Source organism: Protomyctophum parallelum (genome assembly GCF_964188405.1).
Source record: "Protomyctophum parallelum genome assembly, chromosome: 18".
In the NCBI taxonomy this organism is placed as follows: Eukaryota; Metazoa; Chordata; class Actinopteri; order Myctophiformes; family Myctophidae; genus Protomyctophum; species Protomyctophum parallelum.
The window spans coordinates 34,785,993-34,810,797 of NC_139716.1; the positions used below are offsets into that span (position 1 = coordinate 34,785,993).

At 43.2% G+C, this 24,805-nt stretch overlaps 1 protein-coding gene across 1 annotated transcript in view; it reads right to left on the reverse strand.

Annotated features, from left to right (window-relative positions):
* The window catches only part of mllt3 (MLLT3 super elongation complex subunit), a 74,178-nt gene extending 51,280 nt beyond the window's left edge, over positions 1–22,898 (reverse strand). Inside the window, exons 1-2 of the mRNA XM_083789289.1 lie at positions 22,760–22,898; positions 20,997–21,177 (exon numbers count right to left, since the gene is read on the reverse strand). Of these exons, the coding sequence (XP_083645415.1) occupies positions 20,997–21,177; positions 22,760–22,771 (193 nt within the window). The 5' untranslated portion in view covers positions 22,772–22,898. The remainder of the gene's footprint in view (positions 1–20,996; positions 21,178–22,759) is intronic.
* Positions 22,899–24,805: the final 1,907 nt, after the last annotated feature.

Consider the following 24,805-nt stretch of genomic DNA (forward strand, 5'->3'; position numbering starts at 1 on the left):
ATTTTACAGCAGCTACAAATGTCATGTCGTGGCTTCCATTGACATTGAATGGTAAGATAGCTTTGCTCTCTCCCCGTGTGAACGTTAGCATAATACAGCGTTGGGTTGACACACGTCTGCAGAGGCTGCATATGTGCAGGAAATCACAGGTTACAATCTCACACCGCAAATTGTGAGCTTGTAGATCGGCTATTTTCAGGCCGCCGTCGCACGACAACGTATGAAGTCAGACGTCTGATTGTACGAGAACACGACGGTTAGATTATACAGCGGGCAGAGTGGAGCACATGTTCCTCATCAGTGGTGGGAAAAGTACTCAAATCCTTTACTTAAGTATAAGTATTAATACTGAATTGTAGAACCACTCGGTTACACGTAAAAGTCCGGAATTCTAAACGATGCTTGAATAAAAGCACAGCAGTATATTGGTATAAAATGTACTTAAAGTAGGAAAAGTAGAAACTACTTGTTGTGCAGAATGGCTCATATTTCAAGTTTTCAAATGTACAAAATAATCTTTTTGGGGCTATTTTCAAAAGGTCCAAATGTATAGGACTGAAGTGGCTACTGTATGTTTTGTAATAATAATCTAAATCTACAAAGAAAATAGTAAGTTTTCAAATAATTGGCAGCATTGGAATTGTAGCAATATTTGCCTCTGAGATGTAGTGGAGTAGAAGTAAAAGTATTGGAAATTGGTACAAATAGAGCGGTGCCCATTGAGCACGGGCCTAAATGGAATGATGTGTGTGAAATTAATTGGCTTATGGCCAGCCTAATTAACAGTGGATTGTGCCTTCTGCCTGCACTATTCATATGTTTAATTCATAGAAAGATTAATAGAAAAATCTGTGATATACACACTACATCTCATTCTCACACGGCAATCCTATAGTATTAGACACTCAGTCCTGAAGGTGGCAGTAACGTCACCATTATGCCGATTTTGACCAAATAGAGCGAATATGGCGTTGTCACTTTCGGTTTAAGGAACAATAACATCCGGTACTAGGGAAAAAAACATACTGGGTTTGGTGATGCTTTATGTGCTAAAAGAGTGACTTTGAGAGCTGTTTCAGTGTATGATGTAAGTCAGTGAGGAGCATATTTTGAATTATCAATTTCTAATCAATGGAGCAATTATTTTTGATTTCATGTCCATCTTTGCGTTACATCATGGCAAGGTAACAATACAATCCACACCTCTACCAAAGTGGTCTTGTACTTTAACCCATTCAGAACGGGAACCCATTTTGGTGTTTTAAGCATTATGTGATACTGTACTTAAGCTATTGAAAAATAGCAGATCTACAAGCTCAGCACCGAGTGCCACCCTACGAGCTTGTAGATCTTCTATGTTTGAAGAATTGTGTGGCAACAATCTTTGAATATATATTCTTTCATAGCGAAAGTTTTTAGCTCAAATCTTTGCTTCTGGGGTGGTCCCTGGAACAACATATTTTCAGATGGGGGTCGGCGGCCAATTACATATATTTTTGGGGGTCCTTGACATGAAAATGTTTGAGAACCACTGACGTAGAAACATTGGGTCTTTCAGAAAACTGTCAGGATTTAGAAGACATTTGTAGAATCGTCCTCAGGTCTACACGGTAGTACAGTGAGAACATACAGTAAGCAAATGTACTTAGTTACTTTCCACCACTGCTCCTCATAGGGCTCGACACATGGAGCCAATATCCTGATGTGGTCGCGGTGCAGCCCGGAGCAGAGCGGAGCCCGCTGCACCAATAGAGCCATGCCGCGCCGCGCCAGGGGGGAAAGGAAAGCCCTCTGCGACACACAAAGATTAACAATCCGCGGTCGACCTCATCAAAGTTTAGGAGACTAGCTGCCAGAGGGGACCGATCATCTGTGTCTCAATGCGCCGCACACACGCACGCACGCACGTCGCACACGTTGATTTTTTCGACTAAAGCAGCAAATGTCTGTCGACTACCTTTATTCACTTTTCACTAAATAAAAACTAAGCCACGATGACTAAAATTATATGACCCAATATACTAACAATTTGGTCAACACATAAAAACTAGACTAAAATGTTAGGGAGGGACTATAGTGGAGAAGAGATACAGTAGAACTAAAATAGCAGATGTGCTACACACACACACGATTCTCAAAGCGAGGGTGTTCCAGGGGAGCAGTTTGAGATCGTCAGTAAGAATGTTCCACCTCGTTGACTTCAGACTGATCTTAATCTTAAAACCCTTTTATCTCGGATTCTAATCCCATATTCCGATTCTAATCAAAACTAGCTTCATTTACGGTCGCGTCGCTGGTCGTGGTTGCAAAATTCATGCCATGCGGTCCTCCAGTGATAGGATTGCTTATCCGTGAACTAACGGTTAAGGCCTTTTTTCCCCCTTAATAATTTTTCTGTCATGTCCACTATAGGGACGTTATTTGCAAGGTCTGTATACTGTACAGAGAAAGAATTAATAACAAATGCCTTCGGCACTGGAATGGACACATGACTGAAACAATGCAGGCATTCGCTGTGTTTAATGGGGTCCATGGGCCTAACTAATGCACAACAAACTTGGGTGTCCATAAAATCAAAACATTTGAGTACTCGAAAATGAAACTGTCAATGTCAATTAACGCTTTAGCTACAAAAAAAGAGTGTGTTAGAAAAACATCATTACGACCAATTTACAGTAAGAGCAGCTATACTTCCCTAAAAGTGGTCTGGTCGAGATCCATCTGGATTCAGACCAAGTCTCTCTCTCTCTCTCTCTCTCTCTCTCTCTCTCTCTCTCTCTCTCTCTCTGCAGAGGAATATGTCGGCGGTCTTACTGCCAAGCAACGCATAATAATAATTGATCCTGAGGGTTGGACACAAATGAGGGAATATTTTTCCTTCAGCTCCCATCAGCTCAACTGCCGTAGACCGTAGTCGATGGTGAATGGTGGTCAGGTATTTGGCCTCCCGTCAGGCATAATAAACACGCTCACTCCACTTAGCTGTAAATCTGGCTTTGTTTGTTCAATGTCACATTTCACAAAACGCCTGTGAAAACGTTGTGTCTCCGCCGACAAAGAAACTATTCCCATCATTCTCCTTCGTCATCACACTCTTTGGCAATGGATAATGTGGTACATTTTACTCTGACTCAGACTGTCACGGTTAATGCAGTATAAGATCTGGAACTGACACTCTGAAACTGGATCTGTGTCACTTTAGTGTTTAACCAACCAACCATTATTTTATACTTTAGCTATTGAAAATTAGCAGATTCAAGCTCATAGCGCGGCACAGAGTACCGCACTACAAGCTTATAGATCTGCACTTGATGTGCACACACACAAAAATGTAGCGCAAATCTTTGAATATATACTATTTCACAGCCAATGTTTTTAACTCATATCTTTGCTTCTGGGGGGGGTCCCTGTAACAAAATATTTTTAGGGAACTCAGACTTTATTTATTTACGGGGCCAGTTTCGAATTGCAGCTGTCCATAGTTGCTCTTTGAGAGAGGTTTTGAAGGAGTAATGGGATTCATAATGTCTTAATGGCTGTTGGTAGGGCGTTCCACATTTTAGTAGCATAGGAGCGTGGAAAGTAGAGATTTATTGAAGCAACGATTCGGTCTTGCGATCTTCCACAGGCTCGCAAGACCGAAACGTTGCTTCAATAAATGCTCTGAACCCAGCAAGTGGCAGTGTGCGGGTGTCTCTCCTTTCCACATTGTATATATGCCTCGTCATCATCGCACCTGCTCCAAATTACCTACCGGGTGTGCGGAAGTCATCTCTCTATAAGTAGCATGGGAGCTAAATGAATTAATCCCTTATTTGAGTCGAATCTGGGTTGAACATGGTTTGTGCCTCGTATCTCCTAATCTCCATGGTTTTGAACAGATGTGCATTCTTCTGTCTTCATTTCTGACTTCAACAAGCCTATCGTTTGGAATATTAATGCTTCTAGAGAGACTTTAGCATGACCATCGCGAGGTATGTAACATTATGCCTGCCGGTTTTGGGGGGGAACGGAAGGGGGGACCTTTCAAAGAAAAAACTCACATATCTGCTGGCACTCTAATTTTGAAAATAATTAAGGGCCTTTGAGGTGCTGTGGTACCAAGGGCTCCCGTTAGGGTCTTCAAGGTGTTTTTTCTCCTTAACCACTTACTTGCACCGATTTATCGTCTCTGTCAGTCCGAAACCTCTTGTGCTTGTCCTCATGTCCATATAGAGTTAACTCATTTAAACGCGATTAACTCACCGTTATGTTAATCGTGATTAATTATTTTAATCACAATTCATCACATATTTATTTTAGCCATTTGGAAAGTGGTTCGCAATGTGGGTCCCCAAATAATTGTGGGCGGTCCCCAAATGATTAGTTTAATGTGCAAAACAAGTTCTCATTTTTTAATTGATTTCCAATTTAAAAAAAATACATATACTTTCACATAAAGCGAGCATATATTTTCCCACTCCCATGTTAAAACGGGAAAACCACTCATTTTCTAAATTGAACTATGTCATTAATATACTTTTTTAGTATTTCCACACGACAACTCTAAGTTATATTAATGACATAGTTTAATGTTGAAAATTAATGGTATTAGGGGCACGGTGGCACAGTCGCTAGTGCTGTCGCCACACAGCTAAGGTCCTGAGTTCAATTCCCGCTGGGGACGCTGTGGGCACTGGGGCGTGTTCTCTCATCCGCGTCATCAGTGCCGACACCCGAGGCGGGGTTGGCGAAAGGGCCTTTCTATGTGGAGTTTGCATGTTCTCTCCGTGTCCCCTAGGGTAGGTACCCTCACAAAAAACATGCAGTAATCCTGGTCTCTAACCTACCTCCCCCTAGCCAGCCGGGGCGCCTAAGGTAGGGGAAAGGAACTGGTTGGAATAACGTGTTCCTCCCACGCGCTATACGTCCGGCCGGGGAAACTCTCCCCTGTCAGGTGAAAAGTAGCCTGGGATCCACTATACTATGCTTTCTATGGCATAGGCAGCTCCTGGCAGGATCCGCCGGGAGAATCTAGACGCAGCTGCGTGACATGAGACTAATTAATTACAGCGACAGAGAGAGAGAGAGAGTGTGTGTGTACGTGTGTGCGTGTGTCCGTCAATTTAACAAAGGTGCAGACGATCAGAAATCAGCAGAGAGCGATCGACGTTTGCGCTACTCTATGCCGAATTGAAGTGGACTCGGTCCCAGACTTATTTTTCTCCCTGGAAATAAAAACGTCTGGGTTTCCGAGGCTGAAAAGAAGTAGCTTGAACTACTCATGCATAGAAGAAGCATGAGGTCAGTCTGCTGCCCCCCCAGGTTGGCAGAGGAAGTGTAGCGCCCAGGATTACATTACACAATTGACACTGGGTTGCAAAATCGTGAAAAAAAAATAAAAATTAAGAGAATATGAGTGGTATTGCCCTTTAACAGTATAAAATACATGGAAAATATCCCTCTCTAAGGTGCATTTTGAACAGATAAAAACCGCATACTTACTTGCGATTAATTGTGCGATTATACAAATCATGTGATTAATCGCAATTAAAGTATTTAATCGTTGGACAGCAGCAGAAGCTTATTATCCTACAAACTGTTTCTGCCTGACAAATAAGAGCGTAGACGAAGGGTACGGGTCGACACAAAAACAGTTCACCTTCGGCTCATTAATGAAACCAGAGCTGTGTATGTGTGTGTGTGTGTGTGTGTGTGTGTGTGTGTGTGTGTGTGTGTGGAGGCGGAGTTGTAGCCCTTGCCAAGAGACAGCCCTTATAAAACATGCTTCAATAAACTGCTTCCTCCTCCTCCCCCCTTTCATTGAGAAAACCAGGAGAGAGAGACAGAGAGGGAGAGACAGAGGGAGAGGGAAAGAGAGAGAGAGAGAGAGAGAGAGAGAGAGGCCATTTATGGCCTGGTTCCTGTTTTCAGGAACCAGCGGTGTGCGTGTCTGTGTGTGTCTGTGTGTCTGTGCTCGTGCGTGCGTGCGCACACACAATATGAGATCACTACAACTTTACTTTACCAACTTGTTTTGTAAAGTAGCGGCTAGCCTACATACTGAACATACTGTAAATAAACCTGGTCGGTTAATAGGAGTAGCCTATACTGTCTACACACTAAAAACCTACCACTTTAATCTGACTCCAGATCAGCAGAGCCGTCAGGATTCCTGGTCCAGGTCTGTACTACGAGCGCAAACTCTTGTGCAAATGTGCAATCGCCTCCATTCTCTCGCTATAGTATATATCCTGTACAATGCAGTGTTTTTGGGTGTAACCTTCAGCATTTGATGAATGTTATCGACTGGACATATTGAGACGAGGGCTTCTATATCTCTTCATTAGACCATGTCCTGCGTAATAATGCCTTCTCCTTCCTCCTCGTGTGCCAAATACCAACTTCTTCATCCCACAAACAATGGCACATTCTTTGGTTCATCCGCTATATTTGATGCGATTGCATTGCATTCACACCTGTGGTGATTCGCCCTCTGCTGCGCTTTGAAGCAAGGCGAAACTCCCGCTTTTTTTTTTACAATGTGCTTATTTGATCCGCACCAGAATTCGAATGAGTCTTCACGCCTCAGCTCACGCCCAAACGAAGCGCACTTTCCGACAATACGCACTAGCAGGATTAGTTTTAATCTTTATTTTGTTAGTTTTAGTTATACTATAATAACTAAAGGAACAACGTGCCCTGCAGTTTGATGGCAGTGGCTCCTCTGTGCTCTGTGACCCACACATACACGTAGGTATGATTTCTGCTGGAATCGTAAAACAATTACTGGCAAATTCCTGCACAAGCCTTTGATTTTACTCTGGTGCCCTGGGGGGGGGGGCATTCAGTAGTTAATGACAAGAGTTTAGTAGGTGGAGAGAGAGACAGAGAGACGGAAAGAGAGCGAGTGTTATGAGATAGTGACATGGGGTGGGGGGGGGGGGGGTGAGAGTAAAAGAGTGAAATGAGAGACCGGGTGAAATAGGGAGAGAGGAGAGAGAGAGAGAGAGAGAGAGAGAGAGAGAGATTGCATTTGTTCTCCGTTTAATAAATGGACCAGTCTTCCAATAACCACAACATTATGGTCAAATGCACCATTCCAATAACCACACCATCTATACTGTATACATTTGAGCTGGTATCTTCTCCCTTCTGGCTCCAAAACTGTGGAATGCACTTCCCATTGCAGTCAGAACTGCAGCATCACTCCCAATCTTCCGCCGTAGTCGAAAACCCACCTTTTCAGACTCCATCATGGCCCATAGCACTTACCCCACCCCCTTAGATAGCGCCGATCAGGAGGAGCCATCCTGGACTCCAGGCTCGTGAGCCACGCCTGATTCGGACACCGGATCGCCCTCCCCACGGGCCAACCCGATCCCACCAGTCACCTACATCCCCGGTTCTACATCGACCAGGCGCCCCTCGTGAAGAAGCCCCAGACGCAGTCATACAGCTGCATCTACGACAAGCAAGCTACGACAAGCCCGACAAGCCCGAAGAACAGGTCAACACTCGAGCAGAGTCTGCGAGAGCACCCCAACACACCTCCGAAGGAAGCCTCACCGCACACGAGGCCGAGGCCCGGAGCGGCGACGGCCGCCACGGGTGTGAGGGGGGGAGCTCGAGGGAGGATTCCCCATCCGCACCACAGCCGCAGTGCCAAGGCCCCAAAGCAGAGCTGCACCCAATCAGCAATACCAGCGACGCAAGCCGCCCCAGAGGAAGTGGCGAGTTCGGCGCCGATCAGGAGGAGCCATCCTGGACTCCAGGCTCGTGAGCCACGCCTGATTCGGACACCGGATCGCCCTCCCCACGGGCCAACCCGATCCCACCAGTCACCTACATCCCCGGTTCTACATCGACCAGGCGCCCCTCGTGAAGAAGCCCCAGACGCAGTCATACAGCTGCATCTACCCACGGCACACGACGCGGCAGTTCGAGTCCCAAGTAGCCGCCGGCTACAACCGCAATGATCAGAGAGAACGAATAGTGAAGCCCATGGCCTCACTAAGGGGGAGTGTTACGAAGGAACGTAGTGCCTCTCTGACATCACAACCAGGACGTCAGGAGTGACATCACTATCGACGTCCCGAAACTATAAATATATGCCTACCGCAGGACCTAACTGGAAGATAGCATTATAGCAACAGCAGTAGACTTAGACACCATACCTAACTCTGCCAATCCTGCGGCTCAAGAAGATAAGTAAACCAGCCTTATCTCCTCGGCATCTCTCCCCGAGAACCTAGATCATACTAGATCGACGTTCCTTCGTAACAGTAGACTTAGATAGCATTTGATGGTTTTCAATGGTTGGTGGTTTTGATGGTTGGTGGTTTCCCTTTCCGTGACAGCGGAACTAAAACAGTTTAGAGCTTGTTGTTGACGAATCATTCGGTAATTCAATGAACAAAGTATCAAAGATGAGCGGGTTGAAAATAAATCAATGCACAACAACGTTGCTAATAATCAGCAGTCCTTCTTTCAGTCTTCGAAGGGGACACACGCAAACAAACAAAACATCTAATCGACTACCAGAGGTTGCAACTGTGGCATGTCATTAGGGCTGTCACGATTACAAATTTAAGTTGACGATTTAATTGTGATTAGTTTTTTGCATTGAACATTGGAACTTTATATGATTTCTGTTTGACTTTTAGGCTTCGTAATCACTAATTGCACAGGGCATATATTTGTCTTTCCAAAAATGTACAAAATAGTTGATCTACAAAATCTTACAACACGTCACTTCATGATGTGTTGTAAACTTGTAGATGCTATTTCTTCTATTTTAGAAAAATGAATTTTCAACATGGAAACGATTACAAGTAACGCGTTACTGTAACACCGTTATTTTTGGCAGTAAATCTTACTGTAACACATTATGTTTTTAATTCAGTAACTCAGTTACCGTTACTACATGGTGCGTTACTCCGTTAGTTTGTTATTTTTCATGTAGTTTTGGCTAGAGAGAAATGGAAGCAGAGGGAGAGACTGAGTGTGTGTGGTGGCGCGCGGCGGAGACGCTGCACACGCTGTGGGTGTGTTTGTGTTCGCTAACAAGACTGTCATGGCAGCGGCGGAGCCCAAACCGTGTTTCTCCAAATGGATATATTCTATTCACTATTTCACATTTGTCGAGCACAAAGAAAAGAAAGTTTCAATGCAAGTTGTGTGACTACTGACTACCTACAGTAAGACTGCACACCCAGACTCATCCTACATACGGCAGTAGGAAGTCCCTTGGTTAGTGACAGTCAAGTCCAAGTCAAATTACAGTACTATATGTGCGAGACTGAGACGAGACCGAGTAAATGAAAATGTGGACTCGAAAGATACTCAAATTTCTTACTCAAGTAGAGGAGTAAAAGTATTGGAAATACTCAAGTAAAGTACAAATACGTCAAAATTACCGCTGCTCTTGAGAATCCCGGGTGCGGAGCGATGCCAAGACCTAACTGAAAGTGACGCATACCTATACACTGTACACGTCCTGAGCGTTTGTTTAACCCCAGAATTCCTACCAAACATACCCCTCCGGTTTAGATTGAACACTCTGGGTTTTTACGGTGTCGTCTCCTCGTTCAGCGTTCAGCTCAGCTGTGCCAAAAACCTGTCCTTCATAACAAAACAATGTGCCCGGATGGTACTTTTGTAGGACATTCCAGCCGCCTAAAGAAGAGTGTGCGCGTGCGTGCGCGTTGGGGGGGTGGAGGCCCTAGTAAAAATATAACTTAATGAGTTCTTGGCAGATATTCTGTGTGCCACAGAGGTGGAAGTAGTGTCTAGTGTACTTGTGTCTCTCTCAATATATTTCTGAATTTGCAAAAACAGAATGTTAAAAAAACAAGCCCAAATTGATTAAATCAATGAATTACCAGCTGCATTATTATTATCTGCGGGGGTCCGCTATAACTGCCTCTGTGTCCGTTTCAGAGCAGTAGTTTAGGTAGGAACCAACATTCACTGTGGACCCCACCTCCCTGACAGGCACTTGGTGCATGTAGGAGAAGAAAGAGGCATTACATCTAGTTTGACTCACTAACTAGAATTGTGGAAAATAGCTGATCTACAAGCTCACAACACCCCGTCGTAATAAGCGTCCATTTTTTGGCCCCCCTGCCTGGTGGTCTCGGGACCCTGCGGTGAGGAACGAGGCCTTACACAGCGAGAAAAGTAGGAAAGCAAACCCCCCCCATCCCAAAATATTTTGTTCCAGGGACCCCCCAAAAGCAAAGATTTGAGTTAAAAACGTTTGCTGTGAAATAATACATATATATTAAAAGATTTGCACAAATGTTCAAGATTTTTCAGATATAGCAGATCTACAAGGTGTTGTATATCTGCTAATATGTGAGGGGGCTGTGGTTTTTCATTTACCGTTTTCATTTATTTATAATAATTGTGTATGGAAAATAATGAGGACTCCTGGAGACTAAAGAATCAAACAAATATAGTAATTAATAAACCAAAGCCCATCAGTTACCAGTAAAAAAGACGGGTGATTTCAATTAATCTATCATGGTTAAAACGGAGTTTTAAGTTATAATGGGTTTGTATTGGAAGGGGGCGGGGCAGCTAAAATCAGTATCAAATATCTAAATACTGAATCGAGCAACTTAAAAACTGTCTGGGGTGTTCACTGTTCACATAAGACTCAGTAGACGATAACATTTTTGAAAGTGATTTAAGTGGTCAACACTGTTCTTGTCATTGTCATGTGTCATGTCATTGTCATGTTAAGACTCAAGAGCATCTTCTAAATGCCTAAATTGTAAATTGTTGTCAGTTGTGTTGTGTTGTGCGTGTGTTGCTTTAACGTGTTTAAAATGTCCAGAGTACTGCTGAGCAGTGTCAAAGTAACACGTCTGGTCTAGCCCCGCTGATAGACGGATGAATGAAAGCCACGACATAAGCACCTTTCTTTTTCCTTTACAAAATAGGTCTCAAGAAACGAGAGGGTGAAAACAGCTGATGTGCGCAACTCTCCCTGACCTGTGCTGTCACAGTGCTGTCGCCAGTGATGTTAAGTAACTAAGTAATGTACTTAAGTACAATTTTGAGGTATTTGTACTTGATTATTTCCAATTTTCACTACATCTCAAGAGGCAAATGTTGTACTTTTACTCCACTACATTTATTTGAAAACTTTAGCTGTACTAGTTATTTGTAGATTTGGATTATTATTACAAAACATGCAGTACGCACTTCAGCCCTGTATACATTTTGGCCAATTGAAAATAGCCAATCTAAAAGCTCACAATGTGACACATTGTGAGCTGATATTGTAGATCTGTAGATCTGCTATTTTCAAAACGAAAACGTGTGAAATGGCATATTCTCCACAATGAGTACTTTCTTCTTTTGTTACTTTATTTAAGCACATTTCGATACCAATAGTTTTGTACTTTTACTGAAGTACATTTTGAATTCCGGACTTTTACTCGTAACAGAGTATTTCCATATTGCAGACCGTATTGATACTTTTACTTAAGTAAGAAATGCGAGTACTTTTTCCACCACTGCCTGTCACCCTGCCTGTCTGTGTCTGTCAGCAGATCACCTGGCGTCAGCATCTTTGGGATAAAACAAAAGCAGTTCAGCCACGGACCGGCGAGATCTAATCGATTCTTGAGTCTCTTCTCAGAAATCAATAAACTTCCAAATGAGTCCTCCCGAACGAGGCTGTGATTTATTTTCTATCACCTCTTCAAAATGTGTCACGGAGATACATTCAAGTGGTGGAAAAAGTACTCACACATTTTTTTTAAGTAAAAGTATCACTACTGAAATGTAGAAACTGTTACAAGTCAAAGTCTGGTAATTCAAAATGCACTTGAGTAAATGTGCAAAAGTATTGGGATCAAAATGTAGCCTACTTAAAAGTACCAAATTTAAAAGCACTCATTGTGCAGAACGTCCCATTTCAAGTTATTCTGATGCGACGCACTGTGAGCTTGTAGATCTGCTATTTTCAAATGGCTGAAATGTATTTCATTTAGGGTTGGAGACTAGTTTCATATCCATTTGAAAGTTCTGGCAGAAAGTGTGTATTTAGTCAAATATCTCCAATTTTCCATGAGCTGCCCTTGGACGGCCTTCACTCCAGCGAGGGGCCCGGACTGAACATCAAAACGTCCTTTGGCAAGCACCAATTTATGCAGCACACAATTGGCAGGTGCTGTGATCAATTACCCCACACCAATAAGGCAAACAATTCAAAATGATTGAATCCTGTATTTAAGGTTTATTTGTTTTGTTTTCTGTTATCCTTTTTCTTTGGGGTGAAAATTCAATGTATTTATTCTACATTATACTTGTGGGGTTTATTAAGAGAAGCTGTTAATGCCACCATTTCTTGTTTTTCACCTCCAGTATTTAATGCTTCTCTGAAAAAACCAATAAAATAATTTTAAAAGAAAAATAAATATGTGTGCTTTTCACATGATTTATTTACCTCTGACGAGCAGACAAGACAACGTACGCGTTTCGGCCTAGTGGACCTTCCTCAGCGCTGTGACAAACTAGGGGTTATTCATGATTCTGAATCCATTACAAGCATTAGTTTTGCACGAAAAACACTTTAGTCAAAGCCAGAGTTTTGTTTGAATACAAATTTAATGAAAAAAATGGATGAATTGGAGCTTTTTAAGAGTGTTTGGGATTACGAAGGTGTGCTTTTTTCTGTCTGAGACTTTTGTAAATAAATTGCTCTAAAAAAAGAAAAAAAAATGGGTAAGTTCCTACTGTAGTTTGTAACCGATTATTTTAAAGAATGTAAACAATTTCAAGAATAAAGATGTTGTTAAGTCGAAAAAAGTCTCTCTCTCTCTCTCTCTGTGTGTGTGTGTGCAGAGAGCAGTGTGTGGTACTGTTAACGTTACAGTTCATTGCCGTGGTAGCTCACATAATTATCCAGTTTTGACGTGCTTGGTGTGTGTGCATGTGTGTGTGTGTGTGTGTGTGTGTGTGTGTGCACGTGTGCGTGAAAGGCTCTACAGTATACGTAAACAGTGGATTTTACTATGCATTCATCGCTCTCTCAAAAAGGAGTTCCCCCGATTATATTTGCGGTCGGTTCTCACAGTCTCCACTTCCCCCTCCCTTCAAAACAGTCATTAGCATGATAGCTATAAGCCTCATAAGCCATACCACAAATTCTAGCCAAGTAATTGGACAAACTAGGGGGGGGGTTAATTTCTGAATCCATTCCAAGCATTAGTTTTGCAAAAAAAATCACTCCTTGGGCTAAAAATGTTCATAGCCGTTGTCCATTTGGACATATGGTCACATAACCCACTATAAAAGAAATTGCCCAATGATGACAGCCGGTCAGCAGGTGGATTCATGAATAGACAATATTTAAGCCAATTAATAAAAAATTACATACCAAATGTCCCACTTTTAACAAAAAAGCCTGTTGGTAGTCTCCATATTCTAACCCATATTCTAAGCCCTTTTGAATCCTGAAAAGTTAACAGTTTGACAGTTTTGGTTTCCACCCGGAAAGAGACAAAATCTATTTTCCCGTCTGTAATTGACAGCAACACCAATATTGAGAAATGCTAACAACAGCCAAGGCCATGCATATCAGACTAAAGCTCGGTTTTGACATGAACCCTTAATTTCAGCACTGCCAAAAACCTCAATATGGGTAGGGTATAGGCTTTCACAGCATTCAGAGGCAAAAACATTACCATCGACCTTGGGTTTGCAATAGAATATGAAAGATTTGAGCTCCAGCCATTCATACAAGATGCTTTATAAACTGCAAATGGGCTCTTTCCTTTAAAAAGGTACAGTATGTTCAGGTTCAGGTTTATTTGTCATGTGTCTACATAGATACAGAGTATAAATACAATGAAAATTATTTTGCTCAGAGCACTCTCAGTCTTACATATACATCTATAGTGCAAGAAAAAGACAAAAAGAAAACAGAAAAAAGTGAAGTGACAAAACAGTGCAATACAGTTAAAGGTCAGCTGTCCAGCAGCCTGACTGCCTGGGGGTAGAAACTGTTACTGAGACGGGTGGTGCGAGATTTGATGCTCTGGTAGCGTTTTTTGGAATGTGGTGGGGTGGTAGAATTCAACATACTGTAGGTGGAAAAAGTATGGACCCGTACGGGTCCATTTGGTTTCGTGTTACGCTCTCAAGAGTAAAAAAATCATAAGGGTCCATTTGGTTACCACTATCACCATCATTTAGCAGGGGCCCACCTGGAACCACTGGTTGAGAAGTGAGAAATATCACACAAATCACATGATGTGGCCGGAGAGAAAGACTTACAAGTGAAGGAAGGAAGGAGATAAGTTCTTTGGAATACTTGAGGAGAAGAACATGAAGAGAGTGCCTGCCCTGCACGTATCCTTCCTCGGTAGGTAGCGACCCTGAAAGACTTCCATTCGGCCTGGATATACATGTGCACCCCTGCATGCAATTAATGGATAGCTTCGAGTGAGTGTGTGCGTGCGTGTGTCCGTATGTAAGAGAGAGAGAGGAGTGAAAATTGGGGAGAGAGAGAGAGAGAGAGAGAGAGAGAGAGAGAGAGAGAGAGAGCAGGGGGAGGTCTAGCCAGCTGTAGCATGGCGAGAGCGCTCATCCAGGATTGCTATCCCTCAAACACAAGCCCGTCTATGAGACCCACAGCACCACACCGTAAGGTTGTCAGTGATTCTTTAACTCTACACTAGAGTGTACAAATGAAAACCAAATGGACCTGTGGTGTAAACGACACCCAAGCTCCGTCCGTCTCCGACAACCACTCTCCCTGAACGTGGCTTTGAATGTGGTTTGCTTGACCAGCGTCCATTTCACGGGGGAAATCCAATGGCCAATGGCAGAACACACTTTCCCCGTTGTTTTTCTTTCTTTAAATGACGATTTTCCGCTTGCTTTTGCCATCGTTTATATCACATCTGCAAAAAAGCAACGCTTCAGCCCCGTTGGAAAAGAGGCCTTTGATACGAGAGAACCCTTTTGACTTTAGTCTAAACATTCTCCCGAAGCTCATTGTGCCTCAAAAATATGCAATTTTTTTCCCTTTCTTCTGTGCCATAATCTATATTCTTACTTGGGGGTATGTTTCAACTAGAACCCCCTCCAAACCAGGGAGGGGGGGGGGGATCCTTTGATGGCCCTAATAGCTCACAGGAAGTACTTAGGGCCGGCAATTTGTCACCATGTAAAAACACATAAGTCACACACACTTCATACGGGGATCTGGAGGGATCTCCATGGCATGTGTCATCTCCCCAGATTTACTGAACGCTAAGTATCCTCCTGCTGCGCTGCGGGCCATGTAGTGAGCCAGCGCGGGGTTAACTCCACGTCACATTTATCAACACTGACTGGGGGGAGGCAGTGGTGGAAAAAGTACTCGATATTTTTACCGGAGTAAAAGATTGTGTGTGTGTGTGTGTGTGTGTGTGTGTGTGCTAGTCCTGTGTGAAACAACCGATCACTATTTTAACACTTTTTTTGCCGGGGAATTCTTCAACATAAAGGGCGCTAGAGTGCCAGCAGATATGGCAGATTTTACTCTGAAAAGCCCCTCACTTCCGTTTCCCCCCAAAAACCGGGAGGCATAATCTTCCGGTTCTTACCTCACGCCGGTCACGCTCAAGTCTCTCTAGAAGTGTTAATATTTCAAACGAGAATTCCCTAGATTAGGAGTTATGAGCCATTCTTTTGGAGCTGTAAACGGCAGAAGGAGAGGCCAACCCCCCCAAATAAATTCGTGTTTTTCTTTTTTATATAAAATAAGAAATACCTAAAGACGCCTATACACATCCTTAGCACCCCGTGGTTTTGATTCTAAAGACACGTCCAAGGCAACGTTTTGCAGTGGCAGATTCGTCTGGCTACGCAAGGCTAGTGAATGCTAGCATTGTGAGTTACTGCCAACATAAGCCGTTTCTTACAATGGAGGTCTGCGAGCGAGGAACCCGGATGTGAAAACATGGTAATCTGCCCTATTCTGGCTGGTGCAGCGAACTACCCTCTATCGCCACCCGGTGGCAGTTAACGTGTGTGTTTTCTCGTAAAATTAAACGCCCCCACATACTACCACCGCCACGTCACACGGAAGCATCAAAAGTAGCAGATCCATGAGCTCAAAAACGTGTCGCTTTGAGCCGTATTTCGAGCTTGAAGATCTGCTACTTTTGATGCTTGTGAATACACTACATCCCAGAGGCAAATATTGTACTTTATACTTCACTATCACACTATTCATTTGTGTATGTGTATGTGTATGTGTATGTGTATGCGAGCGCAAAAAAAGCCAAAACGTATTCGCCTATTCGGTCCACCTTGTCATCAAAGGCCCCTTTTTTAGAAGAGGCTTACACTCTTTGTAGGGTCCATATCAGACGAGGTAGTAGAACCGAGGGGGGAGGGGGGGGGGGGGGGGTGTGTGTTTGATTTATGAACTGCTCAGAGGCACGGTAGAAAACGAATCTGGCGCGAGAGATCGTCCTCCATGTGCCGCGGTCATGTCTCGTCGTGCACTCGCTCATACAGGCTTTCCATATCACGGCGTGCACGCCACAGCTTTTTCGCATCTACTCGTCAAAGAAGAAGGAAAAAAAAAAACGTTTGAAGTAGTCCGTCAATTCCGGGGCCTTTTCATAAATCAGGGAGTGCTGCACTGCGGTCAGGTTGATAAATGTATACCTTTGCAAACTATACGTGCACATTTTCGGCTCCGTTCAGGTGTTCCCCCACACACATACACACACACAGGGCAAAGCAAAAGATCACTTTCACATGTTTCACTGCTCACTTTTAAGCAGTGTTGATTTTGACAGCATATTGTGTTAGTATTTTGCATGAAATGTCATTTAGTTGTAGTCACATTTAGGTCATCTGAAATGTTTTAGTGTTAGTCTACTTTCAGTCGACTAATTGTCGTAATATTTTAGTCGACTAAATCTGCAGATGTTTTAGTCAACGAAATGATCTACAAGCGAGTATGCACGTACGTACGCACGCACACACGCACGCACCTCAGCCTCACGCACTTCAGCCCTATAGATTTTGGCCATTTGGAAACAGCCGATCTACAAACTTGATGCATTGTGTGTGTGTGTGAGAGAGAGAGAGAGAGAGAGAGAGAGAGAGAGAGAGAGAGAGAGAGAGAGAGAGAGACTGAGCGCGGACACAAACAGACAGGGCGGCATGATCTTACAACTGTTCTCAATATAAAAAAAGACGCCTCTGAATGTTCCTCCCTCCTGCAATCCGAATCCCGTGTAATTACAATAGGACAGGGTCCCCCCCCCTCCGGCAGAGAGAGAGAGAGAGAGAGAGAGAGGGGCACAGACCCTTGGCACACTTCCCAGAGCTTGTCACGCCAAAGAAAGCTCAAACGCTGCCGAGAGCAGGAGGGGGTCCTGAGTTCCAAAAACCAGCAAAAATATTTTAATTGATCCCTTCCTTTGCCGCCAGACGTTCTCCACCATACCTCTCTCTCTCTCTGTGTTGCCAGATTTTGTGAGAGAGAAATATAAGCTACCAGGTCTAGGAAAACAAGCCCAAAAGAAGCAACTAGAGCGCAGAAGTTCACGTAATTTACACATCCGGGTTGCATTTTTATTTCCCCCTTCTGAATTGGATATGTAATATGGAATATGAAGAATCAACTGACGGTGAGAAAACACTAATGTTACTGCCACCGAATTAGTTAAATTTTTGCCAGAAACAGACTTTGTATCGTTACTATCGTAAACAATATCCTCCCCCACAATATCGCTTAGACAGTTAGATTTCTTTTACCACAATTCTTATATGAGAGAATTCTAAGATGACCCAATGTTATTGTCCATAGAGAAATTACTTCCGCAACCTTTAAGCAAGAAGCAAGTCCAAATAAGCAAAGTTCTACACTTTAGAAACAAGCCCAAAAAGAAACTATATTTTAGAAACAAGCTAGCCTAAATAAGCAACTACACTTTAGAGACAAGCCTAAATTAGCTACTACACTTTAGAAACAAGCTGAAATAAGCAACTACACTTTAGAAACAAGCCCAAATAAGCAACTACACTTTAGAAACAAGCCCAAATAAGCAACTAAACTTTAGAAACAAGCCCAAATAAGCAACTACACTTTAGAAACAATCCCAAATAAACAACTACACTTTCGAAACAAGCCCAAATAAGCAAAGTTCTACACTTAAGTTCTACAACTCAAATAGCAACGTACACCTTCGAAACAAGCCCAAATAAGCAACGTACACTTTCGAAACAAGCCCCAATAAGCAACGTACTCTTTAGAAACAAGCACAAAATAAGCAACTGCACATTCAAAACAAGCCCAACTTAACAACTACTACTAAGCCCAATATTTATAAGCAGAACAAGCAGCCCAAAGTCGCTTGTTATAAGACCACAGGGGCCCACATTGAGCATTACTCTCATCCGTTTCTTAATCGTACACATGGCTTATAACAGCAAGAAGGTACACACAGTGAAAACTATTGCTACAAACTCATATCGTTGCTGTCGGGCAGAAACCTCTTATCTCCATAGTTTTTGGTGTTTTTTCATAAATCAACATCCTACTCGATCATACTACAGCGTCACACAAAAGCATCAATGTGGCAGATCTTATAGATCTGCTACTTCTGATGCTTTTGAATTTGAATCTTGACAATAAATGCTTTTGAATTTGAATCTTGACAATAAAGGTTTTTGGACATATGAGGTTCCCACTCGACAGAGACACTATCTTGTAGATCTGCTGTTTTGGTCCCACTTCCCCTTCCCCCTCTATACCAAATGTATTCTCGGAAAATAAGCAAGCTACAAGCTGATGTGAACTTGTAGATCAGCTTTTTTCCCACCAAAATGTTCAGCCTATTCACCTTTTTCCTGGGCTGTGTGTGCTCCAGTTCCTGTCAATTTGATCCAATGAAAGCCAATGAAACTGGTCAGATGACCAATGATATCCAATGAAATCAACAGGAACTGGAGCACACACAGCCCAGGAAAAAGGTGAATAGGGTAGATGTGTTACAAGTGTGTACAAAATCTACAAATATAACCAAACTGGGTCGATTCAGTTAGATTTGTACACCCAAAGATCAGAATTCAGGATTTAACAGTCTAAGGCTACACGTCGGTTTGTTAACCCATTAGGACCTGGAACGCATCTGTGTCACTATTTTTATATATATTTTTTTTTGTGAAAACGTGTGTAAATCTTTTAATATATATTCTTTCACAGCAAATGTTTTTAAGTCAAATATTTGTTTCTAGGGGATTCTGTCCCTGGAAAAATATATTTTGAGATGAGGGTCTGCGGCCGAATACATTGCTCGTTTCATTCTGCCTCGTTCTTCACGTCCTAGTAACCTGATGAATTTAATACATGTACCACAATGGAAACAAGTCCCCAGTACTTTTTTTGTGTTATCCTTTTTAGCTTTTAATTAATGTCTTACTGTCTGTGCCACTTGCTGTTCACATTTCCGACTAATAAAGTATTCAATCAATCGATCAAAAACCCAAATATCTAACACATCATTAAAACTATCCCTGGCTAATAAGACAAATATGCCTCAATACATTATATTTGCCCACTGTAACTAAAATACAAAAATGCTTTTTACTACCTTTCATTGGTTCAATATTTTTTTAACCAACACACAGCACACGTAAAGATTGTTTGATTTATTAAAAGATAATTGAGTTAGGTGGCTTCCTCCCGACAGCAAAGATATCCAACATAATCAAAGCCACTTGCATGAAGAAAACGATGAGATAACATTAGAATGATCCGTGATGTTGATATCAGAGTGATGTGTGATCACCATCGACAATAACCACAATATAGCATATGAATGGATCTTGAATCAAGCATGTCTCAGGAGTCTAAGATGGATTGTGGCAATATGTTCTCAAGGTGGGGTCGGGGGAGTCCTATAGGGAGTTCTCGGGGTCCCCACCGGCAAAACAACTGATATATGGAGGAACCAAATGAGAGATTTGGTGTACGTAGACAGAAAGAAAGAGGTCCAAGTGCAGAGACAACTCAGGTCCAGTTTACCAAGTCTGGAGCAGTGCTGCTCAAAGTAGGGGTCCTTGGGGGGGTTCCAGGGGGTCCCCAGCAAAAGTAGTTAACGTAGCATCACTATCACCATAACCACTTTAAATACATTTATGTGTTGGCTATTCAAAGATAGCGGATCTACAAGCTCGCTTGCAGATGCAAGCTTGTGCATCTGCTATAAAATGCCAAATCTTACTATAAATGCACCACGCCTCTGTGTGTCAAAAACCGTTCACCCCACCGACTTCAAATGCGACACACGCATTCCAACTTCCACATCACCATACGGAGTGCAGTTCCAGGCCTTGAGTCGATCGGATACGCGGTTGTCCAGAACTGCCACAAAAGGCTCTGGTCGGATCCCCACATTTCCAGCCTCTGCCTGAGATTGCCATGGCAACTCCAGCCTACAACTGCAGAATTCCCCACGCCTGCCATTTGATTACTTAAGTCAGTCCACTTTTTCAGTCAGTTTTCACTCTTCAGACATTCTCCACAGATGTTGACCACTGCACAAGGACTTTCCACAACCGAGTTGTGATCTCAAGAGTTACAGACCTGTTATGGTCATTCAGGGCTAGCTCTTTTTGAGGCTAGCTCTGATTCTGGTTATATTATTTTAAATTTGACAAAAAAAGAATGAAAGCGCTTTACAATGGTTCGTTCATTCATGGGGAGGTGAAGCGGCGAACAGTCGACACCAGCACCCTCACTTCCCACATTCACACACCAATGGTGTCAAGCTAGCATGCGAAGCACCGACCGACTCATTGGAAGCAATGTAGGGTTCAGCGTCTTGTCCAATGACACCTCGACATGAGGACAGGAGGAGCCGGGATTCGAACCGCCGACCCACGGATCATTGGACAACCTGCTCTACCTCCTGATCCACGGCCACACGATCATGGCGATGAGCCCCGCACAGGTGTGATAATAAAATAATAAAAAGGCCTCCTACCTCTTTTTGGTTTGGGGAAGCTCTCGTGCAGGTGGAACACCACCTTCTCCACAAAGTGCTGGATGTTGCTCTGCTCGGGCCCGCGGACAAACACCATCCAGTCGTGCGTAAATCCCTCCGCCGTGGCTTTCTTCCGGACCTGGGCGCGATGGCCAAGCTCCAGTTTCACCTGCACAGCTCCCTGTGTGTGTGGAGGAGGTAACGTTTAATAATAAAAAAAAGTTTATTTTCAACTCCAAATTCTATCATCTGTACTGCATAGCTCTTTACTTTTTGGATATAATGCAAAAAGGGTTTTCTCCACTGCTGTTGGAGGGCTCGACCCATTTCGACCTATACAGGGATATCCTGAGTCCTGACACAAACCACTTCTCTGAGCTCATAGCGGAGTAGAGGGTGAGGTTCCAAACGGAGACCATCTCATCTCCTCCAAACATAACATGAAGTCTACCGGCTTCTACTAACAAGGCACACCCCCCCCAAACCCAAAGAAATAGACACATTTATTGACAAGAACGCGCATTGTGCACCAGAAGAAAACTGACTGACTCACTTGAGAAGAAAATATTATACGCAAAACATATTGCGTCTTTTCCATGCACAATAACCACTCCATTCTAAGCATTCTTTCTGACACACAAGAAAACTTGGCATTGTGAGCCAGTAAGACACTTTTTTGTGTTAAGGCTTTAAAAAAAATCAGACCCATCTGAAGTGAGTGGTGCCAGGGAGTGGTGCCAGGCAGTGTTGCCAGGGAGGAGGGCTGTACAGTACAGCACTGCTGTACTGTACCACCCTCCTCCCTGGCCTCTGTGTGTGTGTGTGTGTGTGTGTGTGTGTGTGTGTGTGTGTGTGTGTGTGTGTGTGTGTGTGTGTGTGTGTGTGTGTGTGTGTGTGTGTGAGTGTGTGTGTGTTGCCCTCCAGCAGTAATGACTCATCCGTGCTCATACACACAGACAGACACACCGTACACACAAAGTCATGTAGGATAGGAGTGGCTAGCACCACTCAAAGAATAAGTAAAGATGAGAACATTGTCATGACACATCGAAATTAATAGGCTAGGCTACTCGCTTTGGAAAACAGTCTTAATTATGTTGACTAAAAGACTAGACTAAGACAAAGCAATGTTAGGTGACTATAAGACTAAAAAACTAAATATTGTGTTGTTATTCAAAAGACAAATCAGATTTTGCTGTCAAAATTAACACAGTTTGGAATTGGATCATAATCCCAATCCAATCCACAATATCCAAGCCACAACAACCACACGTTTTCAGGGGACTCGCCGTCACACACAAATAATAATGTTATGTCACCGAATGGAACAAATAAATATTAAAATAAGAGGCATTAATAACTATGGAAACCAAGCCCCCTCCCCTCCCCTCCCCTCCACCGAACAAACACCACGTCTCAGCCTCTCACATGCACACACGCTGGCACTGCTTGAGAAGCGAAACGTGCAAAACGACACACACACACACACACACACACACACACAGAGAGAGAGAGAGAGAGAGAGAGAGAGAGAGAGAGAGGAGAGAGAGTCTAGCGTGCGCTTTTTGCAAGAAGCGATTCTCTGCATGCATGGTAGGTAATAGGTAGGTGATGCGTGTGTGCATGCGTGCGCTCTTTGCGCGTAATGCATGCAAGAAGACGAACACTCGCTTCTTTCTATAACCGCCGGTTCTAGAATGTAGCGAGTTGTCCGTCTTGTTGCCAGGTGGTGTGTGGCGAGTGACCCCTGGGCTCCGACTTACCGAGGTGGCCATCTCATCTCATCCTTTTTGGACCGTTATAGTTCGCGAAGCAGCAGAGACGAGAGAGAGGAGGATAAGGAGGAGGACATGGTTTCTTCTCTGGTCTAGAGTAGGCCTACTCTGTGTTGCTCCTTGTGTTGATTGCACTGAACTGACTCAGACTGACTGAATGACTCCCCCCAGTCCCAACCTCCTCTCCTCTCCTCCCACAAACCTACAGGAGTCTCAATGAGAGAGAGAGAGAGAGAGATAGAGAGAATGCAAGCAAGACGAGAACGCATGCGCTGTTCCTCCTCTCTTTCTCTGTACCGTGTGTGTGTGTCAGTGTGTGTGTGTGTGTGTGTGTGTGTGTGTGTGTGTGTGTGTGTGTGTGTGTGTGTGTGTGTGTGTGTGTGTGTGTGTGTGTGTGTTGCGTGCGTGTCTGGAGGAGTGCGGTGGACCGCGTGCGAGCACTAGTAGAGCTAGACAGACAACATGCACGAGTCCACAACTTTCCCTTAATTATTATACTATCATTCAGCCGTGAAAAAAAACTACCCTAGCCTATAGCCTTTTATTTTTATTTTTTTAAATGCCACACTTGCAGAAATAAGAGCTATAGCCTATACTTACTTGATTGATTGATTGATTGATTGATTGATTGATTGATTGAATATTAAATTGATTAATTGATTGATTGATTGATTGAATAGATTATTAGACATGAATGTAAAAATGTATGTCTAATAGTGAGGGGCGCTAAGTGAGGGGCGCTACTATATTAAAGTCTAGCTCATGTTTAATAGGTGATGTAATGGCGAAACGGTGCCAACAAAAACATTAAATACCATTAACAATAAAGAGACAATATGACGTAATGAGTTACAAAATGACGTAAGTTTTCCCTTCATTGTCAATGGCGTTTATTAAACAAACATTGAATTAAAGACAAACATTAAACCTATAGCCCCTCAAAAACAGTCCAGTCAAACACTTATTCCAAAAGGGATAGTAGGCTACAAAAAAAAAGTCCTTGTTCCCATTTAGGCCCTAATATGCAATCAATACATAGACATGAAGAATGGATTTGTTTTTACGTCCGGATATCCCCCCAGGACAGGCTTCAGACATCATAGTCACAATATGATGACACTATTATAGTGCCTGAGCAAATAGACATAGTGTCATAGACATAGTGTGATTTTATTATTTATTTATTGTAACCCATTTTTTCATCCGGTGCCAATTGCCTATAAACTGTAATCCTGGGCGCTACTCTCCCTCTGCCAACCTGGAGAGAGCCCCGAATTGAGCTCATGCTTCTGTAGCTCATGCACTGGATTACTGCAACGCACTACTCATCGGGATCCCTAGCAAGAGCCTCCAGAGGCTCCAATTGTCCAATACATTCAAAACGGTGCAGCTATAGTGTGGAAATATGACCATAACACCCACCCTCTATTCTCTCCACTGGCTCCCCATCGCCTTCGGGACTGAATACAAGATTTAACTTCTCACTCACCAGTGCATTTACGGCAATGCCTTCTCCCCCCCTACCTTAAAGAACTCATTGCCCCAGCCTAAATCCACCCGAAGCCTCGGCTCTTCCAACACCCACCTTCTCCCCATCCCTCACAGCAATCTCCGCACTGGGCGACCGGGCCTTAAGTTCTGCCACACAGCCCCATGTCTCTGGAACTGCACCTGAGAGCGCCACAGTGATGCTTTAAAAAAAAAGAAAACTACCTTTTTACCAAAGCATTCACTTGACATTTTGTCCTCTTACTCATAGTTTAGCTAGGCTGGGTACCACAAATTTGATTATTGTATGCTGTTTTACCTTTTATTACATTTTTATGCCATGCTTTTAACTCTGTAAGCACTTTGAGATTCGTGAGAATGTAAAGCGCTATATAAATAAATTGCATTATTATTATGCTTTCTACAATGTATGAGGACTGAGGAGTGAGCAAGCCGCTTCTGGGGGGAGTTTCCCCCGGTAGGAAGGAACACATTATTCTGAACCGTTCCTTTCCCCTCCATCAGGCGCCCCGGCTGACCAGGGGA